Below are 17,862 nucleotides of genomic sequence, written 5' to 3' on the forward strand. Positions count from 1 at the left end.
CGTACACACGAGCGGATTGTATGGCGTACTTAGTCCGTCAACACATTTCAGCGGACAATCCGCTCGTGTGTGGGCTTCAGCGGACTTTTTCAGCATGCAGTCCGGAGTACTAAGTATTTTGTTTTTTTCTAAATTCTGTCCGTCGTACTTTGGTTTCAGCGGACAATACGGTCGTCAGTATGCTAGTTCGACGGACTAAGCATGGCGCATGCCCAGAAAGGATTTACACGGCGGAAGGGTGCTTTGCTGTGTCTTGGACTTCCTATTTCTAGTCCCGTCGTACGTGCTGTACACGTCCTCGCGGAAGGTTTCGACGGACTGTTTGGGTATCCGTGTGTGGTCAAGTCCGATCTGTGGAAAGTACGACGGACTGTCCGTCGGATTGTATGACGAACTAAGTACGCCATGCAATCCGCTCGTGTGTACGCGGCATAAGAAGGAGTTTGTTAGTGAGGGGTACAGGACTGCATTAGAGTACCTGTTTTATTTTATCAGAAAATCTTGGAAATGATGGTGCCCATATATAGCCTGATATTCGGTCTTATTTGTTATATTGATCTGGCCACATAACAGTTTCTTTTCTTCCGCTAAAAAAAAATAAAAAAAAATAAAGAAACACGGCAGCACAATGAAATTGGACAAAGAGCAGTTTATTCTTAAACTGTGTAAGGGGTCCTTTACTGTTAGAGTGGTATAGATGTGCACCTCTCTTCCACAGTTGGTTGTGTCAGCAGGGAGTGTGCATAAATTCAAAAAAAATGTTAGATATGTTTCTTAGTGAACATAAATTTAGAGGGCAATCGAAAAATGATAGCGAGATTAACACACACAGGTTGAACTGGATGGACCAGTACAAACTTGGTGGTTGTGCATGCAAGGTGGTTCCTTCTCCTTCCCTAAAAGAAGAACTATGCACTTCCACTTCACTTTCATCCTCCCCCTATCTATCCTCAAGTTGCCCAGATATCTTGTGTATATATATATTGTTACTGTTTAGTTGCTGATTAAATATCACCAAAAGAAAGCTTTAAAATCTGTCTCAAAATATGATATAAAATGGGTTTGGGTACAGTGTTGCACGACCCAGTAATTGCCAGTCAAAGAATTGCAGTGCTGGAAACTGACCTGGACAGGAAGGAGGTTTAACATGCCAGTCCAGAAGTGGTTAAAACGGTTACAAATAACTTTTGAAAAGACAATACAATGTAAAGTATGCGGGGCTCTGATAAAAGAAAACACTATCATATTTAATATTAGATCTGATCTGGAGCATCGCCCCCAGGTCGCATCCCGATTGGCATGTTAACAGAGAAGGCTATGCAGCATTAGGCGGCTAGGTGACCCGCAGGAAAGCTCAGCTGTCTACAACCAATAGCGCTGGTCCTCCTGCACATGGGCCCATCAGCCTCATAATGTAACCAGCACTGAGTCTTATTTGTGCTGTTGCCGCTGCCATGGAGAGGGACGTTGGACCGGCGCTGTCAATAGCAGATGCAGGATAGCAAGAGAAGGCCAGGAACTCCCACAGTGGCAGAACGCTAGGGCCCATTTGCAAGTGCAACCTTTGCAACACCGGTAGTTATGCCATTGTTACAGCGTTAAAGTGCATCCTAGTCCATTTCCTAACAATTTCATGGCTGCCAAGGCATACCTGAAAAGGTGAGAGTCCCAAAACAGGTAGTGTTTAAAACTGGTAGATCCCTTGGGTGACAGATGAAGGTTACATTCTTCCCGGTGACATAGACCCTCCCATTTCCATGCAGTGCTGCTCAGAACATGAGCCCCTGAGCCCGGCCTTCCCCTCTATTTATATCAACTGGGAAGGAAGGTAGCCTGGGAAACCAGTGGCAAACACTTAATTCTTCCCTTGTCTGGGCAGCCTAAGCTCACATGTTGTAACAGTACATTCCTCTTGGACAAGGTTATGTGGAATTTTAGTGATTGGATTATATCTACTTTAACAGCTGTGTGTCTACATTACACTCTACAGAAATTATTATGTTCTTTTTATCCTTTGTCCCTCCCTTATCTGTTCTTTGAGTTCGTGTCTTTTAGAAAAGAACACACTATACATTGTTTTACTAAATTGACAAACAGGATTCTTGATGGTTGCTGAATGGTATGCAAGGAGATTCCTAGTATCATTTTGCATCAGTTGCTCATAGCTTTTTAGCTGCACCTCTACCTGTGCACTTATAATGCAGATTGATGATCCCTTAATCTATATGCAATCAGCAGCAACACATACTGTAGTTGCCGATTCTTAATAAAAGGCTACTTACCTGTGCAAGAATCCAAGCAATGTCCTCACCGGGGGCCAGTTGTTCACCGGTCTTCGGGTCCCCAGCAGCGGCATGTTTACTAAGGGAGGCCAGCTGTGACTCCTTACGTGTTCCCACTGCGAATGCATGAGCCACGCTGCACTTTGTGAATGGTCCAGCAGCCATCTGGGACTCTGACGTGATCCAAGATGTCAGAGCAGGTACCTATCAAAACCAGTAACCTGCTCCCTCCAAAAAAAATAAATCTATCCAAAAGTCACAGAGGAGGGGGGAGGAGACAGAACAGAGGAACTTTCCCTTTTCGATGTTCTGCTTTAAGTAATCATTTTCATTACAGTCTGAGGCTAAAGTTTATTTGAGATTCAAATCATTCCTTTCTTCAGAATATTTTGTAAGATTTTATGAGCTGAGTGAGTACAGTAAAGTCAAGGTTTGTGGCATTTAAAGCCTTTGGCTTTGGATTTTCGAGACTTACAATATTCCTGATCTTTTCTGCCTATCCTTTTTCTTGGGCAGCAAAGAAAACAAAAAGCAAGCATAGTTATTGCTCATGGACAATACCTCTAGTTTTTTATTGCTAAAGTTTCTTCATCTCTTGTCTCTTATACATTTTTCTTTCATATGCAAAATAAGTCATGAAGATTTATGGAGTTGACTACAGCCAGACATACACTGGAGACTTTCCTTAAGAAGAAATATGAGTGCGGAAGACACGTGATTTGATTTAATTATTTGAACAAATAAATGGAAGTCAGGCTTGGAATCTGGATAGTGTTAGCATGACATAATAAGAAATAATAAGAACAAGCAGTTTATTTATGAAAATATCACCTCCCGCAAGTGGTCTGGTATGGTTTCAGGAGGGGTTTCACACTTTTCCCCTACCTTTCATGGCATGCCAGGCTGCATGCTTGGAATAAAAGGTCTGGTATGGAATTTTAAAGGAGTCCCTTTTAAAATCATGATTTGTTTTTGTTTTTTTTATCTTGCATGAGGTATATTTTTAAAATCCATACACAATGGAATCCAATTGTTGCTGTAGGATGTGCTACAGTTAAAGTACATTTACATAGGGAAAAAAAATGACAGTTTAAATGGCAAGCAAACAAAAGAAAACTGGCTTCTTTAAATAAAAAATACAGCACACAGACCATTATATGCAAGTAATTTGGCATGCAATGGGTATGGGGGTCAGGGTACTGCTCCTGGGGACATGTATCAATGAAAAAAAACGTCAATTTTAACCACTTGCCGACCAGCTGCCGGCTGCAGATCAGCTCTCCTGCACGAATCGCGGTAGCTGTACGTTGGCCCGCGCCGGCTGCATGTTGCGGGAGTGTGCTTGTGGGTCGCGCGGACTCGATGATCGGCTAGTACAGAGGGAGAACGGGGATCTGCCAGTGTAAACAAGCGGATCCCCCTTCTGCCAGATGACATGTCAAAGATCTTCTGTTCCTAGTGATTGAGAACAGTGATCTCTATCATGTCCCTGGCAGCCCATCCCCCTACAGTTAGATCGGTGTATTGGCGTTGTGTGTCAGCTTGACACACCGCATCTCCGATCTAGGTAAAGAGCCTATGACATAGGCTCTTTACCATGTGATCAGCTGTATCCAATCACAGCTGATCACATGGTAACCAGGAAGAGCCGTTTATCGGCTTTTGCTCTATTCACACTGGGAGGCGCCAGTAGAGGATAGACGATCGGCTGCTCCCCTATCAGGGGGGTCTGTACTAATAATCAGTGCGTTGATTATCAGTGCAGATCCATCGAGGATGCCCACTGGAGACCACCAGGTGAGCCCAGCAGCGATGCCAATTAGTGCCCATTAGGATGGTACTCTGTGCCCATCAGTGATGCCTGTCAGTGCCTTCTAATAAGTATTGCCTATAAGTGCCACCTATCAGTTCCCATCAGTGCCACCTATCAGTGCCCGTCAGTGCTGCTTATTAGTGCCTCATCAGTGCCCATCAGTGCAACCTCATCAGTGTTTATCAGTGAAGGAGAAAGCTTACTTATTTACAAAGTTTTGTGACAGAAACCAAAAATAAAATTTCTAATTTTTCGGTCTGTTTTTATTTGGAGCACAAAAAAATTATTCATATGCCTCATTGGAGGTGTCCTGAAGGTGTCCAGCAGGTGTATACTTAACTGTGGGCTAAAGGTCCTGTACCACAGTCAGGAGTTTTACTGTGTGGGAACTGGGTGAAAGCATCCTTCGTCAGGGGCAGTGGTGGCCCATGCATTAAGGGTCTCTCCTCCCCTCCTGCCACCCCCTCTATCACCAATAGATAGATTCATGCATTGCATGAATCTATGGCCAGCGCTGCCACCCCCTATTCAGACACCTGGCCCCTTTTTGGGCGCAGGGCGCCTGAATTACAGTGGCTGGAGGGAGGTTTTTGAAGCATCTGATTAGAGCCATTTCTGAATTTGTTTTTCATCAAAATTCAGCATATTCATTCATTCTGAAGCATTTGAATGAACGAAAAAGATTATTTGACAAATTTTTTCTAAATCGAAAATACCCGAAAAATTAGAAAAAACTAAAATCTGAAAATGAGAAAGAACGAAAATCAGAAAATAAGAACGAAAATTAGAAAAAAAAAAAGGAAAAACTATTTTGTTTTTCGTATTTTCTATTATAATTAAATTATTAACCATTATTATAGTTGTTTTTTTTAATATTATTATTTATTAATAATAAATAATTAGAACTATTATTATAGTTTTTATTATTATTAACGATTACATTATAGGTATTGGAATTTCCTTTCAAATCTGGCTGTTATGCTGCGTACACACGAGCGGAATGTCAGACAGGAGCTTTTCATCATATACGCCGATCGTGTGTATGCCCCATCAGACTTTTTATGTCGAAAATTCTGCCAGACCTAGAAATGGAACATGTTCTAAATATTTCCGATGGAACCAACCGCTCGTCTGTATGCTGTTCCGACGGACCAAAAACAACTCATGCTCTGAAGCAAGTACGAGACTCAAGATCTCCTTTTTTTTGGATTATTGAAAAATTATTTTCTAGTGATCTCCGTATTTAATTTTATTGTTTAGGTGTCAAGTTACTACAATAACATTATTATCTTGTATTTTTTATTAACCTCAAGGAGGTTGGTGTCACTTATTAATTTGACATTGTCTTTTAGAAGAAATGTACCTGCCTACTCACAAACAAACTGTCCTATTTGAAGAAAAACACATAGGAAAGTATTTTCAGAAAATAAAATCTCCATTTATTTTGGGTAACAAAATAAAGAGGGAGGCAATGCTGGAGAAACTTTTGGAATTTGCGAAGCCCTTTGGCCTTCAGGGCACACATCAAGTCTGTGGAAAAGAAAATTGGTAGCTTGAGGAGTCCATATAATTTGGAGCCCAATCTGGTCCAGGACTCGCAGAGATTAGGACCAGCAGCAGATGACATATCTGTCCCCAGGCTGTGGTACTACACCAGCCTGCGTCTTCTGTTAGACCAGACTGAACACAGGCCCTCACTTTCCTCTCTTTGCTGCAGCCTTCCCTCCAAGCTTCCCTGCAGCCTTCCTTGGAGGCTATGGCTCTGGTGGTGGACTTGTGGCAGGAGGAGGAGGAGGAGGATGGATGGGCTTGCTCATATATGTGGCTGTTCTCAGTCAGCTGGCCCCTCAACCCCTTCTGAAGGGCATCAAAAATAATTCCCTCACAGAGGAGGCATTGGCCCTCCTCCAATTTCAGGAATCTTGTGGCTAGATAGCAGCCATAGGCCTCTTCAGCATTGGGAGGGGGGTTCCTGAGGACATTGCTTGCTAACCAAATGAGGTCCAGTGCTGCCTCCTCCGTCATTGTTCCCTTCCTGGGCCTTTTGGTTGTAAGGCAGAGGGGAGGCACATTATATGCATTTTTTGCTATGTTGGTTTTTAATAAAACCTACCCATTTTGACCGGCACCATCGGAGCCCTTTTTCATTTTTTCTTCCATGATTCATGGTTTGAAAGATCTTTTTGGCTTTGTCTCCTGCTCTGTGCTTCATCTGCCGGGGGTTACATTTTATTGGTAGCGACCATCTCCATTGGATCTCGTGTGGACTTTTTGGGTTCCTGTTCCATTCATGTGACTGGCTATCCACTTGGTGGTTTGCGATTCAGTCATTTTGTCTTCTCCCAGCAGATGCCAAAGAGAGAACAACAGAGGACATCCATTAACTTCAGGGATTCTGGTGATAGTTTGGCTCATTGTTCGTCTTGAGCCTTCCATGCCTGCTGCATGGGGGCCCCTGCCAGGCTGGATTGTGCTTCATGATTTTTATTAGCGGCCGTGTCTATACTTGTTACAACTGTCCTGAGCATCATTCTAGCAGATATATTATATGCACAGGACAGCTTTGTTATTTTATGTATGTAGTATTTTCCCACTTTTTCTTTGCTGTACAAAATGATTGTTCATGTAGTTAAAGCGGAGCTCCACCAAACAGGGGAAGCTCTGTTTGTCTGCCTCCTTCCTACTTGATGTCTGTTTACCTGCGCTGTCTCCATTGTAGGGGCCCCAGAGCATTACTTTGCCCAGGGGCCCATGATCCTATTAAGAAGGCCCTGAAACACAGCCCTGTTATTTCAGCATTTACTGTATCAAGAGTCCCTACATCAAGGTTTCTCAACCAGGGTTCCATGGTACCCTAGGGTTCCTCCAGATGTTGCTAGGGGTTCCTCAGGCAATAAACAAACTCTGCCTGTCGGATAAGTTCCCAGAGATAACATTGATCTTTTTAGCTGTGTATAAGGAGGTAATTCTTTCCAATGACCACAAGTGTAAGGAACATTCTTCCCACTGACCATCACACTAATGTATCATGAGTTGTACATATAGTAATATTTAACAGGGGTTCCCTGAGACCTGAAAGTTATTTCAAGAGTTCCTCTGTGTTAAAAAGATTGAGAAAGGCTGCCCTACATTTTAAGAGAAGCACATATATATTCATTAGATATCTTAATGTGCCTCCTGACATTGTGCTAGATAATTTTTCCAAATATGGGGCATGCAGAGGATATTCTACCTTTCAAGAATACAATATATTTATATGGTTAAACATATAGGGATAGTACACAAATCTAAGGATAACCAAATGTTGCATTGTCCCATCCCTCATTAAGTGACGTGAATGGAGGAATGTTGCCTACTGTATTATTGTGCTCTGAGAGTGAGGACTCCTCCGCTACCTGTGATCTACAGTAACAAATCATAACTAAATACTGTACAAGAAAGTAATGAAATATGTATCAAAGCAACCAAACAAGGCTGATAGTGCAATACCTGGACCTAAAATAGTTCCACAGTTTAGCATGTATTGTGGCACTATGCAGAGAAGGGTACCACTGTGTTTCATATTGTAAAATCAGTGATAGAAAAGAAAATCATACTTTGATCTGAATTGGTTACTGAATCCTGTTTAGATTCTTCTTCTTCCTTTTATTTCATGTAATCGCTTTATGATTGCTGTATATGATACATGATGTATTTGTTAAAACTCAATAAAAACTATTGAAAGAGAAAAGAAAATCATACATGGCTAAATGAGCATTTCAGAAAACATCTGCTAATTTCCATAGCATGGGAAATGGTTCAGCATTCAAATAATTCATCATCAGACAATGGGAACCAAGAGTCAATTTTTTGATCGCTTTTCAGAATGTGGACTTCAGTTCCCAACACACTGGTCCAAAAGAAGAGTCTGCCAGACAGAGAAATATCTTCATTTTTCTAATAGTGTTTAGAAAACATCTGGAATACTCTTTACTTTCCTTTACTTATGAGATTAGTTACTAGGTCACATCTCCTGGCGACCAAACCTCATGTCATCATGTGCTACAGTCATAGAATTGAATAAGACATGAGAAATACATGGGAAGCATTGATTCATCAAAACTATTAAAGGAGATCTAATTCCCTACTGGATGGCATTTATTTTTCTAAAGCACCATATACCATAATAAATTGTCACACTTATTCATGAAAAAATTGTAAAATACCGTTTACCTTATTTTTTTATCATACTTTTGGAACTCAGTGCTACTGATCTCATTTAGCATTTTTGGACACTTCCTGTCTATATGCACTTGCTTCAACATTGGCTGCAAATCATTGATCTGTATTGGCTACATGATATTGACAACAGGATCAAGCCTGTGCAATCTGTGTCATTATGAAAATGTATACGTTTCGCCATTGACAAATATGACAGGGTGACAACACAGGAGCAAAAGAAGGAGATAGATATCACTTTATAGCATAAAATGCCTGAACAAGGATCTTCATCCGAGTATCAGCCGGGAGAAATGTAAAGCCAAACTCAATGTTTAATTTTACTTTAATTTGTTTGTTTGGGACAAGCTGGCAAAATAAACGACTTTATTTATTATACACCTGTTGTCAGTACTATATAAACTGTGTGTTGGCGCCAAATCACGAGAGCCCCTGCCCGCTTCTTCTTGGATAGGGCAGTGATCCACTGCTGGAAGATAAAAGTCTTTACTATATTATGTCCAACTCCTACCCATAGCCATCTACATCTCATGCCTTGAGCATTTATATTCAACAAGAAGTGTATTTTCACTTTATTGTAGCTTTTAAAGATGGCCGTGACATTATATATCACATTGCCAATATCACAGAACTCTTCTGCATACGTTGCCATACACAAGAAACCTTCTGTAGCAGTCATTCCGGAGCAGAATGCCAGCACATTATTATTAAGTCAATCGTTTACTCTCCCTGGGAGCACCACAGTGATGGGACCAACCTTCATGTACTTTATAGTAAATTGCACAGCATTTTGCTTTTATCAAACTCCGTTTAATAAGTTGCTTTTCTGTATTATACCTTTCTCTTTCTCTGTCCCATACTATAGCTCTGCCCGGCCAGACACGATTCCCAATGTTACCCTCTCTCCCAGATGTACTATGCATAAGGGGAGGGGGGAGGTTTGGGACTTTGCATGAGGCACACACATTGTACTATAGGCCTCCATCCCTAATTCAAGTGAACATAGAAAGGGAGTTGGCCCTTTGTGTGAGGCAAGTGACAAACAAATAAGGTATTACGTGTATCATGTGTATTATGTGTCATAAAGAGGGTATAGAATCACACTCAGTATGAAGTACATTATAAAACCACTATATATATATATATACACACACACACACACACACACACACACACAGTGTATCTCACAAACATGAGTACACCCCTCACATTTTTGTAAATATTTTATTATATCTTTTCATGTGACAACACTGAAGAAATGACACTTTGCTACAATGTAAAGTAGTGAGTGTACAACTTGTATAACCGTGTACATTTGCTGTCCCCTCAAAATAATTCAATACACCGCCATTAATGTCTAAACAGCTGGCAACAAAAGTGAGTACACTCCTAAGTGAAAAGGTCCAAATTGGGCCCAAAGTGTCAATATTTTGCGTGGCCGCCATTATTTTCCAGCACTGCCTTAACCCTCTTGGGCATGGAGTTCACCAGAGTTTCACAGGTTGCCACTGGAGTCCTCTTCCACTCCTCCATGATGACATCATGGATGTCCATTTGAGGATGCCCCACAGATGCTCAATAGGGTTTAGGTCCAGAGACATGTTTAGCCAGTCCATATCCTTTACCCTCAGCTTCTTTAGCAAGGCAGTGGTGATCTTGGAGGTGTGTTTGGGGTTGTTATGTTGGAATACAGCCCTGCAGCCCAGTCTCTGAAGGGAGGGGGATCATGCTCTGCTTTAGTATGTCACAGTACATGTTGGCATTCATGGTTCCCTCAATGAACTGTAGCTCACCAGTGCCGGCAGCACACATGCAGCCCCAGACCATGACACTCCCATCACCAAGCTTGACTATAGGCAAGACACTTGTCTTTGTACTCCTCACCTGGTTGCCACACACGCTTGACACCATCTGAACCAAATAAGTTTATCTTTGTCTCATCAGACCACAGGACATGGGTCCATTAATCCATGTCCTTAGTCTGCTTTTCTTCGACAAACTGTTTGTGGGCTTTCTTGTGCATCATCTTTAGAAGAGGCTTCCTTCTGGGACGAAAGCCATTCAGACCAAATTGATGCAGCGTATGGTCTGAGCACTGACAGGCTGACCCCCCCCCCCCACCCCTTCAATCCCTGGCAGCACTCATACGTCTATTTCCCCAAAGACAACCTCTGGATATGACGCTCAGTAGCTGCACTCAACTTCTTTGCTCAACTATTGTGAGGCCTGTTATGAGTGGAACATTGCTGTACAGATTACATGTGATATCTGTGGGATGCGAATTCAGCGATACAAACTGTATGGCTGAAAATCGCATCACATTCTCACCAAAATGGTGCAGGACCCTTTTTTTTGTCGGCACTGGAATTGTATCACCCATGCGATCTGATTCCTATGCAATTTCACAGTTGACACTGATCTCCGAACCGATCTGGGGGTGTCATTAACTTTCTATTGACACCCGCAGATGTCAGTGTGAACTGATCACATTGAGTTCTTTCTACAGGCAAAACATTCCTGTGGAGGAGCAATTTTTAAGCCTCTGTGAATGGACCATGCACAGTGGCTGTGATGTTTAAAAGTGTATTATCTAAAGTATTGATAGACAAAAAAAAGTAGTAGCATTTCCCAAGAAACCAGACTTGTTGTAGAGGGATTACTGGGAAGTGGAATATATATAAAATCTAGTATCAGATGGTTAACAGCTTCTGTCCAGATGTTACACGGTCTTTAAAAAAAACCTTTACATTTCCACAGTACATGCAGCTCTGTATTGCTGTTTGCACTGTGTAGTCTTTTTACTTTGCTTGCAGCTTGTATATTTTTAATTCTGGACTTATCTGTCAGTACATATACTGTATAATAATTCATTTGTTCACTGCTATGTTAGAAAAAGCTTACCCCAGGCCGTTTCCACTCTATACTGTGTGGGGGAACTTTGCTGTAGAACAAGGATTCATCAGTTGCTGGGAACTCTGGATCTTCAAACAATCTTCCTTTTTTCTCGCATTCTGTTTTCAATTCCAAGAAATTCTGATTCTTAAAATATCTAACTGCAGGAGTCATGTTTTGTGCACTAAAAACAAGGGACAATGAAGGTTTAGATATAAGATATTTTCCCTAAAAATCAGTGCAAAAGGTATTTGAATTAATGATTATATGCTTTGCATGAACGACAATGGCTAATTTGTATTATGTAATATTTTATTCATGTTAGTTTTTTTCCTTAATTTGTACATTTAGTCCTTATATGTTTAGTTTTTTTGCAAATCGATCATGTTGCATTATTCTTTCCGTCTCTATATGCATGTGGTTGTATATATAATATATACTGTGTATATTCTCAAAGACGGGGCAAAGTATCATGAACACCTCATTTGGTCCATGCATCAATTTCTGTGACATCTAGTGTTGCCCGTCACTAAGCGGGTCTTGTATTTTTCTGTTCTGGCCAATACATTTATAAAAATAACCAAACAAATAACTGGAAGACCACTCAAACTACGTACTGCCAGATCACTTCTTGCAACTGAATCTCTAATGAATCTCTATCTCTACCACTTGAAATACTGATGGGTTTTTTGTCTTTACTTAATGTTTTGTTTGTTACATTAAAAAAAATTATCATAAGTGCCCTTATCCTCGCCCAAGTAAAGAAAACATCCAGGTACTCTAGGCATACAGACTGGTATCCCCATTACTGGATCATTGGAAGCACATGGTGGATTGGAAGCACGTGGTGGATGGGAAGCAAGTGGTGGATGGGAAGCAAGTGGTGGATGGGAAGCACGTGGTGGATGGGAAGCACGTGGTGGATGGGAAGCACGTGGTGGATGGGAAGCACGTGGTGGATGGGAAGCACGTGGTGGATGGGAAGCACGTGGTGGATGGGAAGCACGTGGTGAATTGGAAGCACGTGGTGAATTGGAAGCACGTGGTGAATTGGAAGCACGTGGTGGATGGGAAGCACGTGGTGGATGGGAAGCACGTGGTGGATGGGAAGCGCGTGGTGGATGGGAAGCACGTGGTGGATGGGAAGCACGTGGTGAATTGGAAGCACGTGGTGAATTGGAAGCACGTGGTGAATTGGAAGCACGTGGTGGATGGGAAGCACGTGGTGGATTGGAAGCACGTGGTGGATTGGAAGCACGTGGTGGATTGGAAACACGTGGTGGATTGGAAACACGTGGTGGATTGGAAACACGTGGTGGATTGGAAGCACGTGGTGGATTGGAAGCACGTGGTGGATTGGAAAGAGGGGCTCTCAATCCAAAACCAATGGAAGGTTGCAGGTTCTTTTGTACTACTCATGCTCCTCAATGTGAAGGGAATGGGTTTTATGCAGCTAGTCTAACTTCAATGTATGGATTTTTATTTACTATACTGGGAACAAAATGAATGCTTAGAATTCAGGTGAAAGTTGAAAACTTTGGTTGTAGAAACATAATCTATCTCATTTTACTATAAGTGTTATTTTTAGGCTCCCTCTATGATGAATTGCTGTGGTCTGGCTGTTCTGTAAGCAAATGCAGAAATGGTGCGGACAGTTTGATTGAATATGACTGTAATCCAGCACAGCATGTCTGCCTCTCTGACAAACTCAAATCCACAGTGAAGTCTGTGACCAACATCACCCCGCTGTACTCTACAGCACAGAATGCAAGCTTATTACTGGACAATAAGATGTTTTCCTACCATTATTTAAGCTTGTTAGTTAAATATTGCTGCAATAATTGCTTAATGTGTATATTGCATATAATTAAATAGATTCACTGACAACTTACATATATGCAAAGTTATAACTGTGTCGCTCTTAAAGTGTACCCTAGCGCAGTATTTAGGCATGAGCATGCAGCCTTTGTAAAGCCCATGTATTCCAGATGTATATGCATAATGTATTTGTTAATATAAGACAGTTTAAAGGGAAATTAACCAGTTCAATGCTAGTTATTTTCACAGTTGAATGACAATTGCGTGGTCATGCTACACTGTACCCATATGACATTTTTATCATTTTTTTCTTCCCACAAATAGAGCTTTCTTTTGATGGTATTTGATCACCTCTGCGGTTTTGAATTTTTGTGCTATAAACAAAAAAAGAGCGACAATGGAAAAAAAAAAAGCACAATATTTTTAATTTTTTGCTATAATAAATATACCAAATTTGAGGCAAATTATTATTATTATTATTTTTTATTTACCAAAAATATGTCGAAGAATATATATCGGCCTAAACTGAGGAAAAAACAAATTTTTTGTTTTTTGTTTAGACCGACATATTTTTAGTAAAAAAAATAAATAAATAAATCACAATAGGTGTGTATTAATTGGTTTGCGCAAAAGTTATAGCACCTACAAAATGTAGGGGAAAGATTTTTGGCATTTTTATTATTATTATTTTTTTTTTTTACTAATAATGGCGGCGATCTGTGATTGTTATTGTGACTGCGACACTGCGGCGGACAGATCGGGCACTTTTGACACTATTTTGGGACCATTGACATTTATACAGCGATCAGTGCTATAAATATGCACCGATTACTGTCTGTCAATGGCAGGGAAGGAGTTAACACTAGGGGCAATCAAGTGGTTAAATGTGTTACCTAGGGAGTGATTCTAACTGTGGGGGAATGGGACTGACTTGGGGAGAAGGCTGATCGGTGTTCCTATATACTAGGAGCACACAATCTGTCTCTCCTCTCCGCTGACAGGACGTGGATCTGTGTGTTTACACACAGATCACATTCCTGCTCTATGACGAGCAATCGCCGGTGCCCAGTGGCCATTGCAGCTGCCAGGCACACGCATCAGCTCCCGAGTGATGCGGCAGGGCATGCTTGCATGCCCCCTATACTGCCGGGAAGCCGAGGCCATCATATGACGCCCGCCCAGGATAGGAGACCCCATCTGCAAACGTCATATGACAATATGTGGGTAATGAAGTAGTTAAAGTCTAAAATGAAAAAACTGCGAGCAGGCATGCCTCTTCTGCAGTAAAGTAAACCTACTTGCCTGTTCGCAGTCTTCTTTAAAATGTACACGGTTTATGTTCTAGCACAGTGCCTGTGTTATCACCTGCACAGGAGTAATGTCACCCTGCCCCGGCTAATCAAAATGGTGGTAGATCAATACTCAGAAGAAGCCATGGAGAAGATGCCAGCCCCAGCGAGGAACCTCTTGGGCATTAGACTACTGAAGTACAAGTAGGTTTCAAGGTCTTTGGTTCCACTTTAGATACACTATATTACAAAAAATATTGGGACACCTACCTTTTACATGCACATAAACTTTAATAGCATACCAGTCTTAGGCCGTAGGGTTCAATATTGAGTTGGCCCAAACTTTGCAGCTATAAAAGCTTCAACTCTTCTGGGAAGGCTGTCCACAAGGCTTAGGAATGGGTCTATGGGAATGGTTGACCATTCTCCCAGAAGCGCATTTGTGAGGTCAGGCACTGATGTGGACAAGAAGGCCTGGCTTGCAGTCTCCGCTCTAATTCATCCCAAAGGTGTTCTATCGGATTGAGGTCAGGACTGTGCAGGCCAGTTAAGTTCCTCCACCCCAAACTCATTTATCCATGTCTTTATGGACCTTCCTTCAGAAGGGGGATTCAAGTCTCCTATAATCTGAGCTCTATTTGTCACAGGTCTTATGGAACTCTAATGGGACTGTTTCATTTTAATTTTTACACCTGTAGCGCCGGCTCCTGAAGAGCATGCGCTATGTTTTTGAAATTTAACTTTACACCTGAACTGCAGTTTGGTTGGAGTATAATTATTCCAAATTTTGACCTCAGCATCAGTCTCACTGGACTATAGGGTGTTCAGCCTGGCCAGTGGGGGCACTGTCTCTTCTGGCAGGCATGGAACCACAGTCTGGTTGGGTGCTTTAAGGTTACTTTCTCTTGGAGCCTGCCCAGTGGAAGTGTCACTCTTGCTGTGCTTTCTGGCAGAGGGTACTTAAGATGCGGATGTCATGTGGTTCGGGGTTCCGGTCCAGAAGTATGTTCTGACTCTATGGTCCTGGTCCTCCTGACCAGCCCCCAGGAAGGCTATGGCATTGGGGTTCGGGGTCCACCCGACTTTATGTCTCGGGGCTGGCTAGCCCGAGACAAGGATACTAAAGAAATGATTCTGAGGTGGTCCGGTGCTGTCTCCGGTTGTGGAGAGGCCCAGCAACTTCATAGCTATCCAGGGGAGGACTCTTCAGAAGAAGGCCACGTACGGGTTGGCTTCTTAGCAAGAGCCTGGTGAGGCTGAGGGGCCTAAGTGAATCCAATCTCATAGGTATCGCCAAACCGGCTGAAAGATCCAGGTATCACATGAGTGTTCTACAAGTTCTAGTTTCCTACATGTTCTACAACGTCTGTGGCAGAGACTTGTTCCTGATTTAAGCACCTTGTTGGTTGCTAGGCCTTGTGAGAGAGGGACTGTCCAACTTGAGTGAACATCCAGCTGTGAATGGCTATTCTCTGGATTTAGTCAAAGTAAGCAAGTCCTTTATTATTGACTTTGACACTAATGCCACGTACACACGAGCGGACTTTTCGACATCAAAGGTCCGACTGAACGATTCCGGCAGACCATTCGATCGTGTGTGGGCTACAGCGGACTTTTGATTTGCAAAAATCCGGACAGACTTTAGAAATGAAACATGTTTCAAATTTTTCTGCCGGAACTCCGCCGAACCCAGTTCCTACCGAGAAATCCGCTCGTGTGTATGCTAGTCCAATGGACAAAAACCGACGCGAGGGCAGCTATTGGCTACTGGCTATGAACTTCCTTATTCTAGTCCGGTCGTACGTCATCACGTTCAAATCCGTCGGACTTTGGTGTGATTGTGTGTGGCCAAGTCCATTCATTCGGAAAGTCTGTCAGAACTCCGTCGGACCTAGTCCCACGAAAATTCCGGTCGTGTGTACGTGGCATTAGAGTACCTGAACTTTCCTCCTAACCCTCTGATCCTATATTATTAAGAGACTGTTCATTAACTACATTTTTTGCAAATAAAAATCCCTTTTTTTTAAATAAAAAAAAAAGTTTCTGGGCCATCTACCATGGGAACCCCTAGACACAAATCGAGGTGAAGAAGGTAACGGTAAACCCAATCAAACCAGCAGCTCCTTCGGGGGTTAGTGCTACACACCTTTAATAAATAAATGCACACACAAAGCAAGTGCATTGTGGGAACGTGTGTTTTAGCATACATGCCACAATATACAAGTGTGAATGGGCTCTGGGAGGCAATTTTAACATTTTGTGTGGTTTTGTTTGTGTGCGTATTTGTGTGTGTAATTTTGAGCAACCTGAACGCCTCTCAGACTAGAGAATTGAGATCTACTGCTGCTGTGTATTTGAAGGTTCAAGCTCTGGGGCTGTCTTTATTATCCTTGCTTTATTACTTAGAAAATCACAAACCCAACCCCTCCTCTTAGATGACGGTGACCCCCGGTCAAGCAGTTCCTCTACCGGTACTTTTCTATACTGTATTGTATGTTTTGTTTTATTTCTGTATGGTTTATAATCTTAATAAAAATGATCGGAAATGAAAGTTATTAACCCTGAAGAGTGATGTGCATTAGAGGTACATCTGACATATACATGTTTGTTCTAGGTCAGTGACATTGCAGTCAGTAAAGGAATTACAAGGATGAGAGCCCAATAGAAAGCAGATTAAAAAACAGCCATAGCAGCATTCTTCACACGTTATGTATGTAGGAGAGCCATGCATGCTGAATATATTAGCACATTTACCTTCCCAGCACTTAATGAGGAAGAAGAGCTAAGGAAAGGAAAGTATATGCTGGACATGGGGAAGGGAGTAAGGGCTTAATGAATGTCGTTTTGTCCTAAACAAGCAAATCATTTTATTGCTACATAATGAATCAGGGGCCATGCCACAATCCAGCAGAATTACCAGCACACAATTGATAATTACTGAAAATACATAAAAGCGTCCTGACAATAATGTGCAATTTCTCAATAAATGCCCATAGTAAATATTGATCCATAAATTGTGAGAGTGGATGTAGCAGTAATACAAACAGACTATTATAGTAAACACCTCTTAGCAAAAGGATTTCAATTCACAGCAAGTTAATCACGTGTGTTCCTTTCCTAGAGGAATACAATGATTGATTACTTTACTGTTAATTATTGTTCAATGCAACAGAATAAAAACCTAAATTAAAATGTAATCACTACGGTGAAACATCAAGCAATTCATAAAAAAAAAAAAAAAAAAAAAAAACGTCTGATGTTCCATATTCATTAAAAATATAACAAGATTCTGTAAATGCATAAAACAGCATCACCCAAAGGAACACTTAACATGCCAAGATGGAACTGTAAGTTACCTATTTAATGAAAAGAGCCACACTGTAACTAATTCAGATCAGAGGGATCTTAATGTGCATGAACTGTGGAGAGCTCTCTGGTGAGAAGGGCTGAAAATGAGGAGTTTTTCTTTCTATTTCGTCTCACTAATTAATTTTTCTTCAATTTTTATTGATGTAAATGCAATTATTTTAATGAACCAAAATTGTGTATA

The 17,862-nt window shown here is 41.6% G+C and overlaps 1 protein-coding gene across 4 annotated transcripts in view; it reads right to left on the reverse strand.

Annotated features, from left to right (window-relative positions):
* Positions 1–17,862, reverse strand: part of CAPN6 (calpain 6) — a 117,601-nt gene that overhangs the window by 87,782 nt on the left and 11,957 nt on the right. For all 4 annotated transcript variants that reach the window (XR_013274384.1, XR_013274380.1, XM_077480072.1 and 1 more), the window contains exon 2: positions 11,215–11,389. Coding sequence is in view for 2 of the 4 variants with exons in the window: in XM_077480072.1 (XP_077336198.1) it covers positions 11,215–11,379 (165 nt within the window). In the remaining 2 variants the exon portion in view is untranslated. The remainder of the gene's footprint in view (positions 1–11,214; positions 11,390–17,862) is intronic.

Source organism: Lithobates pipiens, unplaced genomic scaffold (genome assembly GCF_037356315.1).
Source record: "Lithobates pipiens isolate NorthernLeopardFrog02 unplaced genomic scaffold, aLitPip1_a1.2 Scaffold_1, whole genome shotgun sequence".
In the NCBI taxonomy this organism is placed as follows: Eukaryota; Metazoa; Chordata; class Amphibia; order Anura; family Ranidae; genus Lithobates; species Lithobates pipiens.